Here is a 24,953-nt window from a genome sequence, read left to right as displayed (position 1 = left end):
GTTACCATTGTGGCAGCATTTGCAATATGAAAATTATCTCAGCAAATAATAAATGCTGTTTTGCAAACCCCAAATAAATCGACATAATCTCTCATGGAAATAAAATCCTCTTGATAAAAACAGCTTTTCAATTAAAAAAAAAAAGCGAGTCACCCCATGTTTCACTCTGAATCAAAACAAACCTAGAGAGATAGATACTGTTTTCTGCTATATCTTTTCATTTTTCTATATTGAGAACAAATGACTGATTAAATATTGACTAATAGGCATAAAGACAATGTAGATTTTTATCTAAAGTGATCTGAAAACAAAGCTAACAATAAGAAAACCTCCAAACCTGTCAATAAGCTGATGAGCTTTCTTTTCCTGACACATCCTTTGTCCATTTTACCACTTGGTTTTATAGCTTTTGCAAAACAAATGAGACCATCAGGACATTCTCTTGTTAACAGCTGAATCATTTGTTAGAATAATATGCAAACCAAAAGAATATTTTAAAGTATAGAATATAAATGTATGTGTAGTATATAACACACACACACACAGATATATATATAGATATAAATTTTCTACAGCATTAGTATTTAAACAATGTGGTAAAGAAAGGGGAACAATCCCTAGCAATGATATTAAGCATTCCCATGGAGCTTAGCTTGTGCAACACTTAATCACAATAGCTATATACCAAATCCATTTAGACTCTGGCATTTCTTTTTATCAAGTTTTACTTTTATCCACATATTGAACTTCTTTAATGGAAATTACCCATATGCCATACTGTGCATGCTTGACTTATTCTGCATTTGCTTAATGGCTTCATTTCGTGATTTAAGTTGACTTTGTAGGGACAAAGCAGATGAACAATATCTTGATAATAAGGATGGCCTAAGCAAAAGCACTCAGCATCAAAAAATTATAAATATTTTAAAACTGTAAAGTAATATGAAGGAGACTTATAAAGGTTTAGCCCAGAAGTTGTGTCCACCCAACTAATTTTGTTTGTGTCAAAAAAGAGATAATATTTCAAAGTGAAAGGGCCATGCATCCATATAGCTCAATGAGTATCTGTCATTTGTGTATGGAAAGTTTGTGTTATCAGGATCATGCTTTAAGTACCTATCACAGAAGTAGTAACGTTTTCTGTATTCCTGAATTTATGAGGAGCTGGTGCCAGCTGCCTCATTACATCATACTGAAACTATTCCAGCATTTGAGTTACATGTTTGGAAGCACAGCATTTTAGAAAACATTTTCATACTTACAGACCGTGGACAGGAAACACATTCCACTAAGTTAATGATATTTTGGAATGAGTTTGCAATTAAGACTTTAAACAAAAAGACAAATAACTCTGACTTGACATATGACTCAGACAAAAATCTTGGGGGGACGAAAATTTTATTTAAATGACAATAGAAAAAAATAACAGCAAAAATTCTCAATGTCAATGTACTTTTTATATCTTTTCCTATTCTTAAAAAATGGTAGGCAGTCTGGTGGCAAACCAACACAAGACTTTCAGTTTGAACTAATAGGGCTTTAATGAACTTAGAATAAATTAATGATGCATAGGTAACACATTTCATAATGTTAAAACATAATATACTACTTCAGGGGGCGGCCACTATACAAATTAATTTTGATGGTTGCCTATACATTTTTTCTCTCTAATTATATGACACGAACCACCATGATGGCTAATTTAAGAGTCAACCCTGTCTGGTTTGTTTTCATTCTGGCTAAAAGCATTTTACCAAAAGAGCTATATCATCTTTGAACAAACCACATGAACATGAAAACAATAAACAAAGAATTACTTAAAATCCAATCATATACATTGTAATTTGACATGATAGACTGCTCTTTGAAAGTTCATATTTCCATGACAAACAACCAGGGCTGGGACAGTGCTACAAAGAAAGTACTTACTATTGCATAATGGCAGGTATCATTCCTCTCTTAATTACTCCAATTTTGCAAAACTAAAATACTGCCAAGGTGCACCACCCCCATGAGATTCAAATTCTGACAAGTGCCGTTTTTGGAAGCCCCCCCCCTTTTTTTTTAAGATTTGAACTATGATAAGGAGCAAAGAGATATTCTTCTAACAAGAGAGTGGCAGGTTTGAGGAAAGTAAACCTATTGTAATGGTTTATGGAAAGGATAAAATCTCCTTGAGCCTTAAACACTTTTGAAAATATTATACATTTGCCTGACTCTGCTTAAAATATAATATTTCTAATACTAAACTGAGATAAACAGTTGTCTCTAGTAGACACATTGAAGTAAATATCTTTTCCTCTATGCTTAATATTCTTCAGTGAGGTCCCAAATGATCATCTGCAGAGCATTCAAAATGTGACTGGATTATCACAACTTCAGGCCTGGCTGCATAATGTTTTCTTTGTTTGCCAAATACAGAAGCCTTTTTCACACTGGAGACAGATTAGGTTAAATCTCCTCTTTTTTTATCTGAATGATTCTGTTTTAAAAAGGTGTGGCTTTTCTGAACCTCTATTTACTGACAGGAAGATGGGTTCCACATCTTCATAGCACTACATACTAATAAAAAGCACGTTAGACCAGAAAGGACGAGCCATGCATCTCCTCATTGCAATTTAACACAAAATGGTACTAATTGCAGTTTTCTGAATATTTATCAGATGTTGCAGCACTTAAAGGAATGTACAGCATTTATTTTCAGCTGTTTATGTAATTTAGCATGGACAAATCAAACCTGCTGAATTTCTGAATCTGTTGGGGCTGTCAGAGGAATATGTCATAACTACCTCCTTTTACATCTTTTTCTTTACCCCCCCCCCAAAAAAAAACACTACTTAATCTGTGCTCAAAATTATCTCACAATGATTGTGAAAACAGACTTTTATCCTGTACAAAATGCAGAGGAGGACACTTTGAGGTAACATTCCCCTTGGATGGGTGTTGGGGAGAGGAGCAAAAACACTATGCTACGTGTGCCTGCAAAATAGCTATATAATCACTGGGAAATGTTAAAAATGCTTATGGAAGGCTAACTATATGAGCATAAAATGTACAAAGCTGTTCTTAACACATTTATATTGCAGAGATAAATGCCACTACTATGAAGGTTGAATTTGTATCTGTAGCATTGTGTTTAGGGAAGTTGATTTTAAGCTGTTAGCATCTATTATGTCAATTCTCTCTTCATTACTGGAGCTGTTCTCTGTGTGATCTGTTTTCACAGAAAACTTTGCTCTGAGTTTAAAGCAGTGGAACTCTTAAGTTCAGATGAATGATAATGAGCATTGTCAAAAGGCAGTAACATTGAGTCCCTGGCCCTTGCTGCTGGGCTGAGAGCTGCAGGAGTTAATTGTGTGAATGGTAATGAGACTGAGCAGGCAGCAGATGCTCGCGTGCCTTTACAATCCAAATCCCACCAACAAATTCCTCCCACAGAAACTTTGAGGGACGTCTTGGCACCCTGGAGATAGTGATAGACCCAGTCTGTGCCACATGCCACCTGCTAGATCCATTGTTTAAAAAAGAAAAAAGAAAAAAAAAGCCTATTACGATAACAAAGTTGTTTGCTGTCTCTTGCAATGACTTTATGGCACCAGTTTTACCATATTGGAGCGATTGAAAAAAGAAGGAACATCTGATTCTTTAAAGAGAAACATTTGTATCAAGCACTGTTAACAACTTACTTAGAAAGCCGGATGTTTGGTATAGGTTGCATATTCTGCTGATAAACCATGCCTGAATTTTCCGTCCTATAACTCCCACTGAGCCTGCTTCCTACCACAGGTTTACATTTCCACATGTTTTCCCATGACATCAAAACAGCAGAACATATTTCTTTCTCCGGAAATATTAAGAATAAAAAATGCAGACGATCTCATTGTGGTGCTGTACAAATATGCATTACTTTTAAAACAAACCCGAACCCAGCCCCCCACAGTTTTGGTCCTAATTCTCAAAGCAAGGCTGGGATTTTTATTTATTTATTGATCTATGTATTTTGGAAGGGAGGAAGGCCTTTGATACAGTTATTCCCCTCATGACAATCCTTTGTAAAGCACATTTGCTAAAAGCCACAGTGGTGAGATGTCCAGATTCTGCCAGCTTGCCTTTGCCTGTGAAAATCCATTTGTCTGTGTATGAGGAAGCAGAATCAAGAGTCCTCTGTGCAGCAAAATTTGGGGCCAGATCTTTGGCTCTAGTATAGTTCTTTTGAACTCCTTTCAGGCTGACACAATTGAACATAATTAAAAGTAACCCGGAGGCTGCTCAAAATCACTCCAGGGTCTGGAGTGGCTCCTATCAGCCCTCACTGTCCTCCAGCAGCATTAAGCAGGGCTCTGAAACTGCTTGAGGAGCTGTCTTTTTAATTTAACCTATAATTGTCTGAAGTTTTATGAGAACGTGCTAGATGATGTGAGCTGCAGAAACCCTTGCATTAGTTGCATGGTAACTCATGCAGGTGAGAGTGTCTGAGGCCTTTGGTATTTGCTGTATAGATGGTCCAACATGTATTTCATCTGGTCTGAAGAATCTGAAGTACAGATTGTGCTCTTCCATGGTAAAACTTTCATAGAAAGGTGTTAAGGGGAAGGAAAACTGCCAAATTATTCCATTAGGAAGGGGGGAAGGTTTCTTCTCCCTGTGGAACATGCTATGGATGCATGCCCCCCGCATCCTTTTGGTCCCATGATATGGCAAAACTGGTAAATGTAATTCTGTGCTGTATTAGCAGGAGTGTCATATGTAAGACATGGGCTGTAGTTGTCCTGCTGTAATCAGCACTGGTGAGGCCTCAGCTGGAGTATTGTGTCCATTCTAGGAGCCACGCTTTAGGAAAGATGTGGACAAATTGATGAGATATAGAGGAGCGCTCCAAAAATTATATAAGGTTTAGAAAGCCTGACTTATGAGGAAAAGTTAAAAGAGGACATGTTTAGTCTTGACTAAACAAGACCGAGGGGGGACCTGGTAATCGTCTTCAAATATGTTAAGGGCTGTAATAATGAAGATGGCAATCAGTCGTTCTCCAGGTCCACCGAAGGTAGGACAACAAATTGGCTTAATCTGCAGCAAGGGAGATTTAGGTTTGATATTAGGAAAAGTTTTCTAACTATAGGGATAGTTAAGCTCTGGGATAGGATCCAAGAGAGGTTGTGGAATCCCTGTCACTGGAGTTTTTTTAAGAACAGATAAGACAAACACCCATCAGGAATGGTCTTGGTATACTTGGTCCCTAGGTATACTCGAGATCTTTCCAGTTCTACATTACTATGATTTATATGATACACAAGAGGCCAAGACCACCCATGCAGAGACACTGTGCTATGTTGCCTCTGAGCCTCTGGCTTTTCCTTTCTGGTCCCTAAATGTGAGGCTACAGTGAAGCTGTTCTATCCATGGCTGCCCACTGGATCCCCAGTTCAAAGTGGGAAACTTTCCCCACTGTGGAAGGGACTCTGGAAAAACTAATACAGTTTTGGCCTGCAATATCTTTCCCTGGAAATCTCTGTGGAGCTCGTGGGTTGCCCATATGTGTTCCCCCAGATCCCATGGAATGGGATACTGCTCAGATCAGCATTGGCCTGACCAGTTCTTACCCACTCTCTATGCACTGATCCCAATCCCTGTGGGGAGGGCTCTACTTGTTCCTAGGAAGCAGGTGCCATAAAAACTGCTACAGTCTCCTTTTTGTGTAGGGCAAGAAAGATCTGTATTTGGCTCTTGCGGACACAATTGTGAGTCAGTTACTGGGAAGCAGGATGTGAAAGGACAATATGTTAATGCCACACAAGTAGTTAACACTAGGATACCGACAATACAACCCTAACCGAAACCTTTTGAATTTAGGGTAATAAAGTACTTGAAGGAAACATGAGGAACATGTTAATTTTTTAGGTGCTGGGATTTGTGTTTACATGTATGCAGTGCTGCCACAATAGGGGGGGCATGGCCCTTCCACTTTTTGAAAGTGGATGGGCTTGTCCTGTCCACTCTTCCCCTTGGGGCCTCACCTCCTCCCAGCCAGGCCAGCGGCTGGAGCCCAGCTGGGGAGACCAGGCAGCTATGTGGCGCCACACCATGGACCCTCCACCTGCCCAGGGTCGGGGGGTTGAGAGAAGCCCCCAGACCAAGTCCCTACCCTGCGCAACCTCCACCCACTCCAGGCAGTAGGGTTTGAAGCTTCTCATAGCTGCTAGTGCGCTGCGCATGGCTCTTACCTGGACCCGGGGGAGGGGGGACACAGCCCGGCCATGGTAAGAGCTGTGCTGGCAGCTGTGGGGAGCCGCACCATACACCCTCCACCTGCCCTGGGCTGGGGAGGGGGGGTCTGCAGGGTGGGACATGGACTGGTGGCTGTGCTCAAACCCCTCACACCAGGCAGGTGGAGGGTCCCCGGCTCCCATCCCGCTCCAGCTTCTGGCTTGGCTGGGAGTGGGGCCTCGGGTGGAAGAGGAGGGGCGGGGAGGCCTGGCTCCTGTCCCCTTCCCCCCCACTTTTGGGTGGGCTCTGCTGTCTTGCATGTATGAGACCAGATGTGGGAAACTTGAATGCTGGTATGCTACCACAGTGTCATCCCACACATGGAGCAGAGATATTATTAGTGCTTCAAACAAATTTTTTTAGATAGAACCATGACGACTTCTGTGACCTCTATAGTCACATTTTAGACAGAAATGTTCAGATGTTATGCTGGGGAGAAACCCAATCCTCACGATTTTTTGAGGTTGATGGGGGAGGAAAATGAAAAAGGGAAATAAAAAGAGGTAGTCACTCGATTTTCCTAATGGGGTCTTGCTTCTTTAAGCATTACGGAATAGAAATTTGCAACCATTCTTCATATAAATGCCTTTATAAATAAGCCAAGCATATATTGTTAAAATAATTTGCTTCTAAACACAGAAACTGATTGTGCTAAAAGGCATTCCCTGTTCTTAAAAGTAATTGTGGATGAAAAGAGTTAGGAGATGATATTCTAGTCTGTACAAGGAAATAAGCAAATAATATTACAATTGGTTTTAGAGTGATCAAACAGTGCAACTCCCATTATGTTCTGTGCTAGCTGAACTATTCCTGCAGACAATGCAGAGGTGCCCAAAGATATAGGCATTTGTTTTTAATAAAGGCTTGGTAAACTACAAGTCCAATGTATTTTCCTCTCTTGCAGTTTGGTAAAACTTTGAGAGATATTGCCCAAGCAGGCATTTTCCTGCCCATTTTCTTGCCCCAAAATATCTAGGTACAGTATTTATCACATGTGAAATATGTAAAGGTTTAACTTGTTCTTTAATGCAGCCTTGCAAAATGGCGATGAAAACTTACTCACGCAGCAGAAAAATCTGCTTACTCACCCTTTAATGTGATGATTGATGATAATGAAAAAAGTAATATTTTAAGTCACCTGTCAACAAAATTTCTCACTTATGGGCAGGTGGATAGTAGGATTTTGCAAGTGTGATATAATTTAATAAAAAACTAGATTTTTTTTAGGTGACACTAGAGAAAGTGAAATGTGTGGATTAATGGCAGGGGAGGTAAAAGACACAGAAAAGTTACCCAGCCTACTACCCTGTGATATACCTCAATCCTGAACATGAATTACTATTTCTAACTATCAAAAACAAGTTCAGTCTCAGTGTCATAGAATTATAGGACTGGAAGGGACCTTGAGAGGTCATCTAGTCCAGTCCCCTGCACTCATGGCAGGACTAAGTATTATCTAGACCACCCCTGACAGGTGTTTGTCTAACCTGCTTTTAAAAATCTCCAGTGATGGAGATTCCACAACCTCTCTTGGCAATTTATACCAGTCTTCCCTTCTCCAGACTAAGCAAACACATTTTTTTCAGTCTTTCCTCAGAGGTCATGTTTTCTAGACCTTTAATCATTTTTGTTGCTCTTCTCTGGACTTTCTCCAATTTGTTCACATCTTTCCTGAAATGTGGCACCCAGAACTCCACAATACTCTAGCTGAGGCCAAATCAGCATGGAATAGAGTGGAAGAATTACTGCTTGTGTCTTGCTTACAAAAGTTCTACAGATACATCCCAGAATGATGATTGCTTTTTTTCAACAGCGTTACATTGTTGATTCAGTTAGCTTCTGATCCAGTATGACCCCCAGATCCCTTTTCGCACTACTCCTTCTTAGGCAGTCAGTTCCCATTTTGTATGCGTGCAACTGTTTGGAGTACTTTGCGTTTGTCCTTATTGAATTTCATTGTATTCACTTCAGATTATTTCTCCAGTTTGTCCAGATCATTTTGAATTTAAATCCTATCCTCCAACCTCTCCCAGCTTGATACCATCCACAAACTTATACGTGTACTCTCTATGCATTATCTAAATCATTGATGAAGGTATTGAGCAGAACCTGACACAGAATTGATCCCTGTGGGACGCCACTAAATATGCCCTTCCAGCATGACTGTGAACCACTAGTAGTCACCTTATAGTAGCACCATCTAGGTTGTATTTTCCTAGTTTGTTTCTGAAAAGGTTATGTGAGACAGTATCAAAAGCCTTAATGAAGTCAAGATATACCACATCTACCACTTCCCTGAAGTTTTGTCGTCCTGTCAAAGAAAGCTGTTAGGTTGGTTTGACACGATTTGTTCTTGACAAATTTAATCTTTTTACTCTTTCATCTTTCTGACATTAAATCTTCCACTTACGATATTAACTATGATTTTTTTTAATGTGGACGTTTGAACCAGTACTCTGAAAAGCTCTGTATCTCTTCATTTATGCCTCTGCCAATCTGAGACTTGGTCTTGACTAAAATAAAATATTTACTATGGGCCAGTTTATATCCATGAGAGCTACAGGTAGCGAGGCCCATCATGCAGATCAATTATGGCTTGCATGGCAGTGAGCTCCAGTTGGGTCTGCGGCACCTTTTCTCTCTTCTGAGATCCCAAAGAAGTGTAGTCAAAATTAGTGGGAAGTAAGGTTTACTAGTGAGTAGGGTATGTGTCAGTTACGGTTGGGTCACATTTTCAATCTTTTGGTTGCAGGTTAGAAATATACTTTTGTTGTTTTAAAAGGAAGCATGGATTCTTATGCACTCATATGACTCAGGAGCTGGGCCTTTAGAAATGGGCCAACAGTGCCTATGCCTTATTCCAGACCCATTCTCACTGGTGACAGCATGTTGCACTCATTTCCCACAGGTGGTAAATGACTACATGAGAATTAACCACAACAGATCTTTCACATATTGCTTGTAAAGGAATAGTGGGGGCTGCTATAGATCCTTCTGCTCCATGCTATTTAGCTCCCCAAGGAGGAGAGAGCCAGCATAATTACTCTTGGCTACCACATCAAGCTGTAAAGAACATGTCAGGAACATGTCCAAAACCCACTGTACTCCAGAGACTCCTGTCTGCCAGACGAAGCTGAGCATAATATAGACCAGTCCTAAGGCTACTGTATATTGCATTGGGAGTCAAATCAGCCTCTGGGTAGTGCCAGGATTCAAGTGGCATCATGCCACCTTCTCCTTGCACAGCTGAAGCTCTGCATTGTGCTAGCATTTTTAAAAAAAACCCACCATGTAGTTATGTGTGTATATACATATGTTATAGTACAAATTCTGCTCTTATTCCTGTAAATCCATTGAAATAATAAGAGTTAGTCTCTGGTGAAAAGGAAATTTGATACAATAAAGACACAGGCCCAGAGCATCCTCTTCTATGGAAATAACTGTGGGAGGGGTGTTGAGGCTGTAGGCACATTGGAAATGATCGCACACCATAAAGCATCAAGTGTCACCAGAGTCTGCAGACAGCCTGATACATGTGTCAGCACACACCTCTCAGTGCTGTTGTATCTCTTTGGGGTGTTAACTCCAAGAACCACTGCTCTGGGCAGCTCCACCAAGACTGCTACAGATAAGGACTGTACATGGCACAGGAGAAACATACAGTAAGTTCATCCCATTCACCTAAGCAGCTTCTGGGATAAGACCTGGGAGGCCTTCTTATTGCCATCCTTGACCTTCTGGAGGGATGAGTGGCTTTCTGCTGCTGCCACCAAAGGGAGAGGGGGCCGCTGCCCTTGGGCTTGAGTGGGTGCTACAGGGCCCCATGTTAGTGACTCTGCTTCTCTGGGAGGCGATGCTGGGGCCTTCCCTGATGCTGCCACACCAAGTAGTGGTAGAGAGGAAGTGGAGCCATTGGAGGCCTCATATTAGTAATGCCATATTCATATCTTAAGCATATTTTTATGAAGAATATGGAGTGTCACGCCACACAGGTCACATTACAAAAAGTAGTTTATGATTGGAAAACCATGAAGCCTGCTATGCCCCGCCTTGCACCATGTGTCATCATTTGCACCAGAGCAAAGTGAGTGAATGGCTGTATATCATTACCAAATCAGAATGATGGCCTTGCTTACAGAGGTAATAGCACCTTACAGCCCACACAGGTGCAAATGCAAGGCAGAAGGCAATGTGAAAACACTCCTACTGTTTTTACTTTGGGAAATGTTGTTCATAAAAGAAGGAAAGAAAGAAACTCTGCCCTCGTTATGATGGAAATATCCTTTCAAATTGTACTCTTGTTTGGCAAGACTGTCTTTTGCATACGTTACAAAGGTGTTAAATCACATTTTATCTTGCTACATCTTGTGTGCTGGAGCATGGTATGACATGATGTAACGTGATGCAACATATGGCAATAAATCAGGGTATACTAATTTCATTGCTTTTATGTTGTTAAGGAGATGACTCTTGTTTTATTTATTTTTTAAAACCACCTTGTCCCTGGTAAATGATTGTTCCTCCAACATAAGTCTTTACTCCAATACACTTACTGTTTAGGTTTTAGGTGCCATAATGCAAGTAAGTCACTGAGTTTTAGAAGAACAGATCCTGCTTTATTGAATACTCAACAAAACTCCTTTGAGAAATGAAACAGACTTTAAAATGTATAGTCCAGAAAAATAAATCCATATTTGGCTAAGAGCAAAGTTATGTAAACTGATGGATAACTGTAGTGTCTGAAGTGGCGCCTGGAAGTTTAGGTGAGTGGAAGTACTATTTGGAATCAGTTTGTTTTCTCCCTCCAGGTATGACACTTAAGTATTTAAAATGTAAGTTCTAAGAAGAACTTTATGGTGAATAGACATCTATTAGAGTAGAAGTAAGCAAGATTACTCTCCAGGAGGTTAGCAGCACTCCACTCACGTGCCTAACAACATTCACAATACCACATGCCATAAGAACTTTCTGCTGGCTGCACGTGGAACTCTCTCCTTTCTTTGTAAGCAAAGTCTGCCATGTCAAAGGTGGACTGGAGTTTAAGAGACACTCAAACAGAACTCTTTCACTGGATACGTGAGGAATTAGCCTGGAGGAAACTCAAATTCCTCATCAGCATTTTACAGTCCAGAGAGCCTAAAATAAGTATCAAGTTTAGAATGATTAACAGATTGTTGCATTTAAAAAACAAAACAAAACATATTTCTGTCATCAGTCATAGGTTCCAGTGAGTTCCTTTTAAAAAGTAAATTTTGCCAGCTTATTCATCATTTTAGTTCAGAATACAAGATGAGGAACAATACACTATCTCAGTGTTTATCTTTATTATAAGCACATATCATTGGTTGCAAGACAATATAGACATACTTGATGATTTTAATAATAACTTGATCGATGATTCCAACTAGTTTAAAAGAAAGAAGCAGCATTATAAGAGCTGTATGTAGATATGTTGCTATCTAATAGTAGACAGATTAATATCTCTGAAATAGATTGTGACGATGAGTATAGAATGTCTGCATGCAAAGAGATATAAGAGAAGAATAACAAATCTTGCAACACAAAATAGCATTTCTAAATTCATTAAACAGTTACTCATGTGAACACCTTCCTTGTGGATATGCATTAATTTACACCATGTTTTAAATATTTCAGTATGTAGCACTGAAATTATTTTTCATTATGAATTATTCATGACCTGCACTCTTCTTGTTTAAAATGACGTTTTAAAAACAATAAAATACTTTTAATTAACATTAGGAAGAAAATTTAAAATGAACCCATTTCTCCAGTTACTGTCAAAAAAGAAATTGCACTTTGAGTTTTGGAAAAAATGTTTTAGGAAGGTTTATTAGGGCTGCAAGAAAAGCGGCCCATGAACTAATGGAATTAGCTTATCTTTGAATTCTCTCCACCCCAACTTAGAATGGCTACTAATTCCTTTCTTTGCTCTTTTGGTGTTTGCAAAGGGGTTCCCGAAAGCCTGAATTGATATAATTATTGGCTTGGATTGTTAGAGATTTAGGCCAGATGGCTATGGGTTTCTAAAGTCCCAGTTGCTTGTGTTAGCTTTTCTAGTTTGCCTATAGGGTTTGGGGATCAGCAATTTGAAAGGCCTGCAAACTTGTAAAACAGTATTATTCATGGGGGCAGAATGTTCATCGGCGTGACCCAGTACTAAATACATTCATTATAGGCATTTCTATTCTGCACAATTTGCCACACGGTGCTGGTTTCTGAAAAAAAGAGACAATGGCTTATAAAATGCTTTTGAATGCTTAAAAAGAAGGAGAGTTCACGGTGAGCCGCTTCTGCTTTCTTTTTCCACAAGAACCTTCTTAGTGACTTTGGCTGAGCTGTGCTGAGAATAAGTAAGGTGGAAAAATCAGCTGTTTACTTTTTACATTTCTGGGTATGGGGGGAGTGGAAGGAGAAGAAAAAAATTAAAAGAAGTGATAGTAAGATTATGTGAATGAGCAAACAAGCAAATGGATAAAGTCAGCATAGAAATAATGTAAAGAAGAATGAAAGAGCAGCCAGAATGTGGCTACAATGATAAACTTAAAAGGAAGTGCAGAGAAGGGGAACAGAAAGCCCATCATAAATAATCATATTTGAAATGAGAACATATCAGTGTCTGTGGCCTGGATACAGCACAAGGCTCACATAATAATCAATAGCATTTCTGACGTACTCAAAACACATTAGCGACTCAGGCATTTGACTCTTGCATGCAAATATGTTATGGGGGTTTTTTGTGTAGAGTATATGGAAATAGTTTTCACAAAAAGAAAAAGTATGATTAAATTGCCACTTACAGGACATCTACTCCATCTATCCTTCAGGTTGCTGGTTTTTTTTTTTAAACAGATGGCATGTATAAGGTGTGCCTTAGCAGAATTGTCATGCTTCACCATGAACTGCTTTTTTAACTAAGATGAAAAGGATTTCCTGAAGAACCACAGGAACAACAAAATAATAAAGCACACATAAAAAGAACCCTACTCAGGAAAAGACAAGTGCACATAGTACAAAACACTGCTGCAGTATCCTTCAGTAAGAAGCTAGTTAAAGGGCAAGGGTTTGCAAAGATTTTCTTTTAAGAAGACTATAAAGAGAACTAAAAGAGAGACATAGAAGCTTGTGCTCCATTTAGCAACACAGACATTAAAGAAAAGCAGGTTACCCAGAAATAAGCAGAAGTGTCGATATATTAATAAAGGAGCAAGAGGAAGATCTTGAGACATAATTAGAGATATGATACCTTAAAGTCCTTTACTAAGCAAATGCACTCAAAAAGATTTTGTTTTGCTGAAAAAAAGAGGATTCCAAAGTGTATAAATCAGGAGAATGATTACACGTTTTGTGGAGGCAAGAAGACTAATTAAAATTACAAAAACAATTTGAAGTGTCATATAAATAAAGAGGACAAGAAGTCGATTTAAAGTTTTTCTTTAGTAATTTGTCTCCTCTTTGTTGTGGCACACTCACAGAAAGTGAATGCTGGAGGAGGACCCTGCCCCCAGCCTTTTGTGTGTGTGTGTGTGACTTCACTGGCCTTTGATTTGGAAGCAAGCTGATTGGCTGGAAGCAATTCAACACATGCCGGGCAAAAGCTTTGTGTGAGTTGAAGTGAAGTTGCACAGATTTTAGACTGGAGTCAGCAATCAAGGGTGTTTAGTCTGCAGCTGAACAGTGAGAGGGAAAGGATCGCTCAGAAAAGATACACTGCAGATTCAGCTAGCACTCTGCAACAAATGGATACTAACTGCAGAAGGAGAAAACACTGATGTGACAAATTTCGTCCTTGAAGAGGAGCAGGAAAACAAATGACACAGATTGGATTGCATACAGATTGTATCTGGAAGTCCTGACACGGTGTGTATACAAAAAAAAAAGTTTTCTGAGCTATACTAGGATATTAATACTTTGCTATATTATAAAAGACATTTTCAAGTTTTAAAGGATCAGATGTGTACTGGGTTTAAGGTACCAAAGGAAGTTGAAAGAATTGCTTTTTAACTTGCTTGGAGAAATGAATTGCAAAAACTTACAAATGCACCAAATCAGCAGTAAAATGCACTTTATGTTCCTTTTTGTACTGATGATAATATCTTTCAGTAAAGATGTGCTAGGCAAGAATTTGAAATACAGGATTTATGAGGAGCAGAGAGTTGGATCAGTAATTGCAAGACTATCAGAGGATGTAGCTGATGTTTTATTTAAAATTCCTAACCCTTCTTCAGTTCGTTTTCGAGCCATGCAAAGGGGGAATTCTCCTTTACTTGTAGTCCGAGAGGATAATGGAGAAATCAGCATAGGAGCTAAAATTGACCGGGAACAACTCTGCCAGAAAAACTTAAACTGCTCTATAGAGTTTGATGTGATCACTCTGCCTACTGAACATCTGCAGCTTTTCCATGTTGAAGTTGAAGTGCTGGATATTAATGACAACTCTCCCCAGTTTTCCAGAGCTCTCATCCCTATCGAAATATCAGAGAGTGCAGCTGTAGGAACCCGGATCCCTTTGGACAGTGCTTTTGATCCAGATGTTGGGGAAAATTCTCTGCACACTTATTCACTGTCTGCAAATGATTTTTTTAATATTGAAGTGCGAACAAGGACTGATGGTGCCAAGTATGCAGAACTCATTGTGGTTAGAGAATTGGATCGGGAGTTGAAGTCAAGCTACGAACTCCAACTCACTGCTTCAGATAAGGGGGTGCCTCAGCGATCTGGATCGTCTATCCTAAAAATAAGTATTTCTGATTCTAATGATAACAGTCCTGTTTTTGAGCAACAATCATATATAATTCAGCTCTTAGAAAATTCACCAGTGGGTACTTTGCTCATAGACCTCAATGCTACTGATCCAGATGAGGGCGCTAATGGTAAAGTCATGTATTCTTTCAGTAGTCATGTGTCTTCCAAAATTATAGAGACTTTTAAAATAGACTCAGAGAAAGGCCATCTGACCCTTCTGTCACAAGTGGACTATGAAATCACCAAATCCTACGAAATTGATGCTCAGGCTCAAGATTTGGGTCCAAATTCTATCCCAGCTCATTGCAAAATTATCATTAAAATTGTGGATGTCAATGACAACAAACCTGAAATTAATTTAAACCTGATGTCCCCTGGGAATGAGGAAATAGCTCACATTTCTGAAGGGTCACCCATGGACACTTTTGTTGCCATAGTCAGGGTACAGGACAAGGACTCTGGCGTGAATGGAGAGATAGTTTGCAAGCTTCATGGGCATGGCCACTTTAAACTTCAAAAGACTTATGAAAATAACTATTTAATTTTGACTAATGCTACTCTAGATAGAGAAAAGAGATCTGAATATAGTTTGACTGTTATAGCTGAAGACAAGGGGACACCAAGTCTCTCCACAGTGAAACATTTTACTGTCCAAATCAATGATGAAAATGACAACCCACCCCGCTTCCAGACAAACAGATATGAAGTTGTTATCTTAGAAAATAACTCTCCAGGTGCATACATCACATCTGTTACAGCCACAGATCCAGATCTAGGGGACAATGGACAGGTCACCTACACTATTTTGGAAAGTTATATTTTGGGAAGTTCCATTACCACCTATGTGACCATTGACCCATCCAATGGTGCAATCTATGCACTCAGAACTTTTGATCATGAAGAAGTAAATCAGATTACCTTTGTGGTTCAAGCTAGAGATGGAGGAACTCAGCAACTTGTTAGTAATACCACAGTTGTGCTAACTATTATTGATGAAAATGATAATGCTCCTGTCATTGTGGGACCAGCACTACGCAACAACACTGCAGAAATCTCAATCCCTAAAGATGCTGAGAGTGGTTCCCATGTGACTAGGATAAGGGCTATGGACAGAGATTCTGGTATGAACTCAGAACTAAGCTGTTCCATAATAGCTGACAATGAAGAAAACATATTTGTAATGGACCCAAGATCATGTGACATCTATATTAATGTTAGCATAGAATCTGTTTCATCTAAAGAATGGGAATTTTTTGTGATAGTTCAGGATAAAGGCAGCCCTCCACTCAGTACCAAAGCACTTCTGAAATGTACTGTTTTTGAATATGTTTATGCAATTCCAAGCACAGAAGCTACCTTTATTAGCCAGCCCTCTCTGGATGTTTCTATGATAACAATTATATCACTTGGATCAATATGTGCAGTGTTGTTGGTCATTATGGTTGTCTTTGCTACAAGATGCAATCGAGAGAAAAAGGACACAAGATCCTACAACTGTCGTGTGGCAGAATCAACTTACCAGCACCACCCAAAAAGACCATCAAGACAGATTCACAAAGGTGACATTACACTTGTGCCTACTGTTAATGGCACTTTACCCATCAGATCTCACCACAGATCTTCTCCTTCATCATCTCCAACCTTAGAAAGAGGACAAATGAGCAGTCGACAAAGCCACCATAGTCACCAATCACTTAACAGTCTAGTGACAATCTCATCAAATCATGTGCCAGAGAATTTCTCACTGGAACTCACCCATGCTACTCCAGCTGTTGAGGTAAAGTCATATATTATTTTGCATGCGTGTTCACTCATTCACTCATCTACGAGTGTGTTTACATTCTGTATGCTGTCTGTGACAGTATAAAAGTATTATAGATTTATTTTCAGGGATGCAGCACTGCAGTTCTACGCTGTCAATTGCATCTTAAAACAATCCTGCACATGAGAGACTATAGTAAACCTATTATAATTTCTTTAGATTCTTCTTTACTTTGAAACAACTTTGTGAAATATACACAAAATATACACATTACTTTATTATTGATGTACAGGTTTCTGTGCATGTGTATGTGTGTGTGTTCAGACACATATAGTGTATAACACACAAATTATTTGTACAAATGACAGAACAAACTCCTTAAAATGAGGGTTTATAGTAGAAACACTGCTACAATTTTAACTGTAGCTGCTCTAGCAGATGGTGGTAGTGTGTGAATGTGTGCATCCAGTATCTTCATAATTTGAAACTGCCTATTTTATTTTTTAAATATATACACTATATAAAGTTTTAAAGGACACAGAACGAATTCTAAATGGAATTTTATTTCAGGATATGATCATGTCGTGCCAAAAATTAGTTTTGATCTCTTCTTTAAAAAACCAACCAACCAAACCAAAAAAACCCCTCCTCTTTGCAGTCCATTGTTTTTAAATGTTAATTAATTAATTAGTATGAGTTCTGAGATTAAGGAACAACATTGCATTTTCTGTCTGTAAAGTGCCTTCAGATGTTTTCCATGGCAAACACTATATACTGTAAATACCCAGTTGTACTACATTATATCTGCACATGAATGTGCTCTAATTAAATTTTAAAGAAGAAACCAAAAAGAAGTAAATAATTAAAGATTTTCTGAATAGACATTTGGGTTTTATTTCCAGGAATCAGTGTTTTCGTCTTTTCTTTAGCAGGTCTCTCAGCTTCTTTCAATGCTTCATCAGGGCCAATATCAGCCAAGACCAAGTTTTCGAGGCAACAAATATTCCAGAAGCTACAGGTGAGGATTTCAGTTAGATTAGGATCAAAACATTTTTATCTGAGAATGACATACTGAACATGAGATAACAAAATATAATTCCATCACCATGTTTTTTCTGTTTACAGATATGCACTACAAGATATGGATAAATTTAGCTTGAAAGATAGTGGCCGTGGTGATAGTGAAGCAGGAGACAGTGATTATGATTTGGGTAGAGATTCTCCAATTGACAGACTTCTTGGGGAAGGATTCAGTGACCTTTTCCTTACAGATGGGAGAATTCCTGCAGGTAAGAACACAATGAAAGTTGAATAGTTTATTTACAGTGCTCCCTGACTGTCACATTGATGTAGTTAGCATTGTGAAAGCAGAAATTCTTTAGCTTTCAAGTTTTATATTTCCTCCTTCATCTGCTCTACAATATATAGTGCCCCAAAACCAGAACACAGGTGGTGCACTCAAGACTGGGACACTATTGAAAATCTGCCGAGAGCAGTGCGTAGGCAGTTTCTGCTATTATTTTCAGCCACATGAGCTGGCTCTAAATCCCCCCCAAAAAGCATCAACTGGTCTGTGTCCCTAGATTTTTAATGACTGGGTGGATGTTTGTGGAGAACCAGGCTGTTGTGGTGTGTTAAAAATACACTGAACTATAATTTGGCAGATGCATTTTCCATAATAGGATCCAGACTTCCAGAGTTTAAAAATGCACTGGTTAGGTGATGGACTGTAGTTTTTAGGTAGGGAAGTGTAGAGCTGCATTGTATTTTCCACTAATAAATTAGTATGTATAAATATGACCTATGTGGCAGTATTTGTTCTGAATGTCAAAGCAGTTCATTACCTGCCATCCTGATTGCTGGAGTAAGTTGATTGTTCCAACATAAGGAGAGAGGCATACCTTGGGGGGATGCAAAAGGGAGATAAACCTTTTGTAAATTCAAGCTCACTCATGAGTACAATAAAAGAGACCTGGAAATCACATTAGGCCCAGAAGTGAGCTTTGTATTAGAATCCCAATATTTATACAACTACCTGTACTTTTTACTCCTAAATGTTTGGAAAATAAATGTTGGGCCCAGATTTAAATGCCTATACAAAATATACAGGAAATGTTTTCTCCTTGCATATGAAGGCCATTTCCTACAGGGCCAGATTATGCCAGTATGGCTTAGGCTCATAATGGGGCTGGTGGGTAGCTCTACAATTTGCTGTGCACTAGGGTGCAAGTTAAGAGTGCCCACTGAACTGCTCCTTAGGATGGTGCATAGCATGCTTCCTTCTGTAACCAGCTGGTGCCATTGGCAGAGCAGGATGGAGTAGAGCCAAAGCCTTGCAACCTCCTTGCAACTAGAAGGGCCTGCAATTTTGTCTGGCCCTCGTGTGGAGAGTTTAAGATGAAAAGGCTCCTGGAGCCCTTCCTTTCCTGTGCACCTTGGCCCCAAACATGTAATTCTGTCTTTTCAAACCTTCAACACTTCTCTTGTGGATTTTGCTCTATTCTAGGGTCTCACACTACTCCTGAGTCCAATTTACCATCCAGAAGTCCCACCTAGCCCTTGGTAGCTGGGGATATGTTGGTCCAAGTGCCCCAGTATATCCTTGGGACTGTGGTCCTCAAGTGAAGTATATACCTCAAGTGAAGTATATACCAACAAAAAACCTTTGGGACTGTGGTCCTCAAGTGAAGTATATACTTCACTTGAGGACCACAGTCCCAAAGGTTTTTTGTTGTTGTTGTTGTTTTCTTCTTGCCAATAAGTTGCTACTTAGGAGCCATTTATCCCTGTACCATCCAACTTTAGAAAAAAAATCTTTTCTCCTTGAGTGGTAAAGTAGGGAAGAATTTACTATAATTCTCAGCAGCTGCTAAGGGAGACTTCACATGCAACACTCTTGCACTGGAATCCTTCCACAGTGGCAGCTAACGAATAATTGTCTACTTCCTGGCTGGATGATTGTGGGTTGCCAGGGAAAAAAAGGAACGTTTACATTCTTGGATAGCTGAAATTTCTATTATTCATTTAAAGAACTTCCTATTAGCCCTCCAAATATAAAACCAATGAGTGAAATTTTCAAAATTTGGCCCAACTGTGATCCCACTGAAGTGAATGTTAAAACTCTCTCATTGATTACAAGGGGAACAGAGTTAGGCTAACATGGAGTGCTTTAGAAAATCCCACTCTCAATATTTGTTTAAGTGCATAGCCCTAGCCACTCCATTAGTTATACATGAACCAGTTAAGATAACATATGAATTAATCTGCGTGTTCATGCCAAACTCACAAAAACTAGAATGGAAACTTTCTTCAGGTTTCCTAAGGTCAGCTTCTTCCTTCCGTGCCCCTCTATTTTTAAGTGTCTGTGCATTTGCACCTGGACCAGAAGTCACAGGGTCAAAATACTGTAAGATAGTTTTTTTCAATATTTTCTGTCTAGATGGAACCAGGAAGGAATGGACCATCTCCCATACATAGGAATTTGTGGGAGAACCTCAAAAATTGTAAGATCAGAAGAACATTTTAAATTTCCATGAAAACATTTCTTTTTTCTCCCTTAAAAATATATAAAAAACCTTTACCTGTAGGTTTAAGGTTTTGAAAAAAACATACATTCAGAGTTACTTCTGACATTTCAGTCTTAACCCATACCATTTTACATTTATATCTTTTCTATTGCTGACTTATGGACAAAGTGGGACATCGTTAACCCTCATCATTAACATCCTGATTGCTGGAATAAGTTGCTTGTTCCAACATAAGGAGGGAGGCATACCTGGGGCGATGGAAAAAATTCAAGCCCACTCGCAAATACAGTAGGGCTTTTGATCATTTGTTCATAATATTGCTCTTCTTTTATACTGCTAAATCTTGGTCTCACTAACGTGAATGGCAAAACCCCGACTGATTTAAATGTGACAAGCCTTTGGCCTTGAGTGAACTTGGCCAATGAACGGTGACACACTAATGGTCCTGCAGTTCTCTATTAATTCACAGAATTGCACTGGAATTGTACTGAAAGGTCCAACTGAACCAGTGCAGCTATAATGCATTTCATTCACATCCACACTAGAACTAAATTAGTTTGATTTAACCATTGTGGGTGGAGATATCTTCAAGACTTGTCAAGAGCTGGTGCAACCACAATGGTACTGGCATTGCCTGTGAAACATTATAAGCACATTTAATGTGTGGAAACAAAGCACTTCATAGGCATTTCAAACACCTAAACCAACACTTTAAACACCAATTTTTTTATGTAGATGAATCTTTTGAGGCTCACCCATCACTACCTCATTTGCAACACCCAGTGTAAAATCTGGCTTCCAGCCATCTATATTTCTGCTAAATTTCGTACTCCCTGATGTAAGAAAGGAAGTGAGTATAAACCTAGAGGAATTTTAAATTGCCTTCAAAAGGAAACAATGTGTTAGACTGTATAAAGCATGGTAGGGAAATAATACTGACAATATTAGAGTGCCACTATATCAATCAATGGCATATTCTCACCTGGAATATTGTGTTCAGTTCTGGTCACTCTATCTCAGAAATGATGTAGCAGATATTGAAGTGGTCCAGAGACAGGTGAGGAAAATGATTAGGGGCATGAGGAAATTTATGTGGAGACACTGCAAAGTTTAGGACTATTTAGTTTAGTTTTGAGAAAAGACAAATAAAAAAGGATATGATATAGGTATATAAAATAAAAAGATAGAAAGGATATAAACCCCAATTCTTCAAGGCACAGTCTAACCATTAACTGATGGAATTAAGAAGCAGCTTGCCCTGTGGGCAAGTTATCACATAATCAAAAGTTGTTCTATAATTGTTTATATCTGTGCTTCTTGAACTTTACTGTGCAGTATCTGGTACTGGCCTCTATCAGAGCCAGGATACTGGGCTAGATGGACCACTATCCTGATGGGTTATGACAATCCCAGTGTTCTTATTTGGAATTAAATACATTTACTGAGGTAATTCTGAGGGTGTTGAGCAGCTGCAACTCCCATTAGCTTCAACATCAGGTAGGAAACAAGTAGTTTCCTTTTCCAGCATTCAGAAGTGGAAATTAGGCCTCTCTCCTGGCATCGTCTCTCTGCACATGGCCTCCACTCACTGTTTACTGTGTTTTAAAAGGGGCTGCACATGCTTCCATTCCTAGTCAACCCTACTACAATTCTTCAGGGGGCTGGATGGTCATTCCCCTCCAGTACCTCTTTGGGTAGGAATGTGAGTTCAGTCTTACATGGCTCGGGTGGGTTAGTAGCTGGCCAATCCTGCCTTTTCTTCCTCCACCCACAAACACTGGGCAAAAAGCAGGGGAACCACCCATTTTCTCCATTTAGCATTCATCCTGGGGCGGGGCAGGGCGCGGGGCGGGGGGAGGGATAGCTCAGTGGTTTGAGCATTGGCCTGCTAAACCCAGGGTTGTGAGTTCAATCCTTGAGGGGGCCATTTAGGGATCTGGGGCAAACATTGGGGACTGGTCCTGCTTTGTGCAGGGGGGTTGGACTAGATGACCTCCTGAGGCCCCTTCCAACGCTGATATTCTATGATTCTATGGGCCCAGATCCCTTAAGTCCTTGGTTGCTCCTCTTTGTAGTCTGTATAGTCACTCTATGTCAGTCAACAACTGGAGGTATTAAACCAGCCAGTCCCCCCAAAAGGCCAAATGCATCCCTAGAGTAACTCCACTCAAGTTAATGGAGATATACTGGGCATAAATGTGGCCTAAAATGTCATGAGGTTGGATTAAAATCTGCTTCACCTATTTGGTAATTCATTGTGTTACTAGCAGACCCTTAAGAGGAGACAAGAGTTGGAGAAGATGGAGATAACTCCATATCTTCTCTGTTCTCTCTCCTTTCTCTTCTCCCTCATTTTCTTTTCCTTATTGTTTTCCTCCCATATCCTTCTATCCTGTTCCCTTGCTCTCTTCACTGAATTGCAACTAGGAGATGAAAGAGGGAAACTTCTTAATTTTCGTTCATGAAAGGCATTCACCAGATGTTATATACAGTGTAGTTGAAGCTATGTTGGTCCCAGGATCTTAGCGACACAAGATGGGCGAGGTAATATCTTTTATTGGACCAACTTATTCAGGTCTGGGAAAGGTACTCTAAGTGTTTAGCTGTGACACTCAGAGTATCTTTCCCAGACCTGAGAAGAGTTTTGTGTGGCTTGGAAGTGTGTCTCTCTCACCAACAGAAGTTGGTCCAGTAAAAGATATTCCCTCAGCACCCTGTCTCTTTATTTATCAGACAGTCTTGTATGAGAAGACAGTGCTCTAACCTCGAACTTTTAAGTCACCCAGGCCACTTATGTTCTTGGGATTCACTGAAGCAATGGTATAATATGTTCTTCAAACAAGTTTAAAAATTATATAGTTATCTTATATTTTATATATTTATCATCCTTACTTACAGACTAAAAATACATATGAACTTCCCTGTAATGGGAGACCGACAACACTGGATCTGACCACCTCTGATCTTTGGAGAAATTCAGGTGCTGATCAGAGCTTTGGATCTCAGGTCCTTTAATATGCACTAGTGCTGATCCCTGTAATTGTGAGTAATCTGTATAATTGAATCTGAACATTAATCTCCGATTTTGGTTTTGATTATAGCAATGAGGCTATGCACAGAGGAATGTAGAGTTCTGGGACACTCTGACCAATGCTGGATGCCACCTCTGCCCTCTCCATCTTCTGATTACAGAAGTAACATGTTTATTCCTGGGGAGGAATTTCAGCCGCCACCGCCGCAGCAGCAGCAGCAGCAGCAGGCATTTGAAGAAGATTCACAGCCTGTTGATTCCAATGAAAAGAAAAAGAGCTTTTCAACATTTGGTAAAGACTGTCAAAATGAGGAAGAGTCAGATGACATCTGTACTTCATCTCTCCTCTCTGAAATGAGCAGCGTTTTTCAGCGCCTGTTGCCTCCTTCACTGGACACCTATACAGAATGCAATGAAATGAATCGCTCAAACTCACTGGAGCGCAGGAAGGGACATTTACCAGCCAAGACTGTAAGCTACCCACAAGGGGTGGCAGCATGGGCAGCCAGTACACATTTCCAAAACCCTGCAAACAACACTGGGGCCATGCTAGGGACTCACTCGAGTGCACAACCTTCCTCTAAATGGCTGCCAGCCATGGAAGAAATCCCAGAGAACTATGAAGAAGATGACTTTGACAATGTGCTTAACCACCTCAGTGATGGAAAACATGAACTAATGGATGCCAGTGAGCTGGTAGCAGAAATTAACAAACTGCTGCAAGATGTCCGGCAGAATTAGAGGGTTTTTTATATCATATTTTTCCATATTTATGGAAAACTGGAGGAAAAAAGAACCAGAATGAAAAGAACTGGCATTGCCAATTAGTTGCATTTATCATAAATGTGTCTGTGTATGTTGAATATTAAAATACTGTATTTTCATATGTACACAATGCAAGTGTGATTATCTTTATCTGTATTTTAAAAATACATTTGTACCTTATATTTATGTGTAATTTAACAAATAAATTTTATTTTTGTACTCCCATGGCAAGCATGTTTTCCTCAGTATATATAACTAGCACCATTTGACTTTCTTGCCAAGCAGGTGTGTAAACTAAATCAAAGACAGGAATGTTACTTTTCACGGTTTTGTAAAGAGTTTCAAATGTTACAGCACAGACCCAACCCCACTGAAACATTCTCCATACATTAGTTTCAGTAACTGATCCAACACCTTGTTGCAGTGTTTCATTGTTACAATAAAGAGTTGTCAACTCCCATGAAGCCTAAAATGTTCTTCTTATTTTCATGCCAGTTCAGAGAGTCAGTCTCTTATAAGCCATTAATTAAATGATAGGGGTGAGGAGGGATGGTGGCATTCTCCAGAGGCACAACCACCACTGAGAACGAGTATTGATCTTAGACAAACTCCTTTGGCCATCTCAACAGTGATACTGAGAAGCTCAGACAAGAGTTGCACCCAACCTCTCCCAGATGGGTCAGCCTGATTCAGGACCTCTCTGGTAGTGGGAATAAAAGGGTATACTGCAGGGACACTCTCCCCCCTTGCCAACAAAATAATCTTTCTAGCCATGACCGCCAAGTCACGACTAGCTTTCTTATTTCCAGATACTGAGCAGTCAGTCACTCTGTGTTGAAGC

At 39.6% G+C, this 24,953-nt stretch overlaps 1 protein-coding gene across 2 annotated transcripts; it reads left to right on the top strand.

The window, feature by feature from the left end:
* The first annotated feature begins 13,102 nt into the window (after positions 1–13,102).
* On the top strand, positions 13,103–24,503 carry PCDH18 (protocadherin 18). Of its 2 annotated transcripts, none has more exons than XM_074950864.1 (4): positions 13,103–16,804; positions 17,722–17,807; positions 17,915–18,078; positions 23,418–24,503. In XM_074950864.1, the coding sequence occupies exons 1-4, from the start codon at positions 14,300–14,302 to the stop codon at positions 24,086–24,088; spliced, it is 3,426 nt and encodes a 1,141-aa protein (XP_074806965.1). In that variant the 5' UTR covers positions 13,103–14,299; the 3' UTR covers positions 24,089–24,503. The 2 variants fall into 2 exon arrangements, with proteins under 2 accessions (XP_074806965.1, XP_074806964.1); XM_074950863.1 differs by having other exon boundaries at positions 17,719–17,807.
* Positions 24,504–24,953: the final 450 nt, after the last annotated feature.

The sequence above is a fragment of the Natator depressus genome, chromosome 4 (genome assembly GCF_965152275.1).
Source record: "Natator depressus isolate rNatDep1 chromosome 4, rNatDep2.hap1, whole genome shotgun sequence".
In the NCBI taxonomy this organism is placed as follows: domain Eukaryota; kingdom Metazoa; phylum Chordata; order Testudines; family Cheloniidae; genus Natator; species Natator depressus.
Note: the sequence above shows the minus strand (reverse complement) of the source record. Positions and strands in the feature narration are given on the sequence as shown.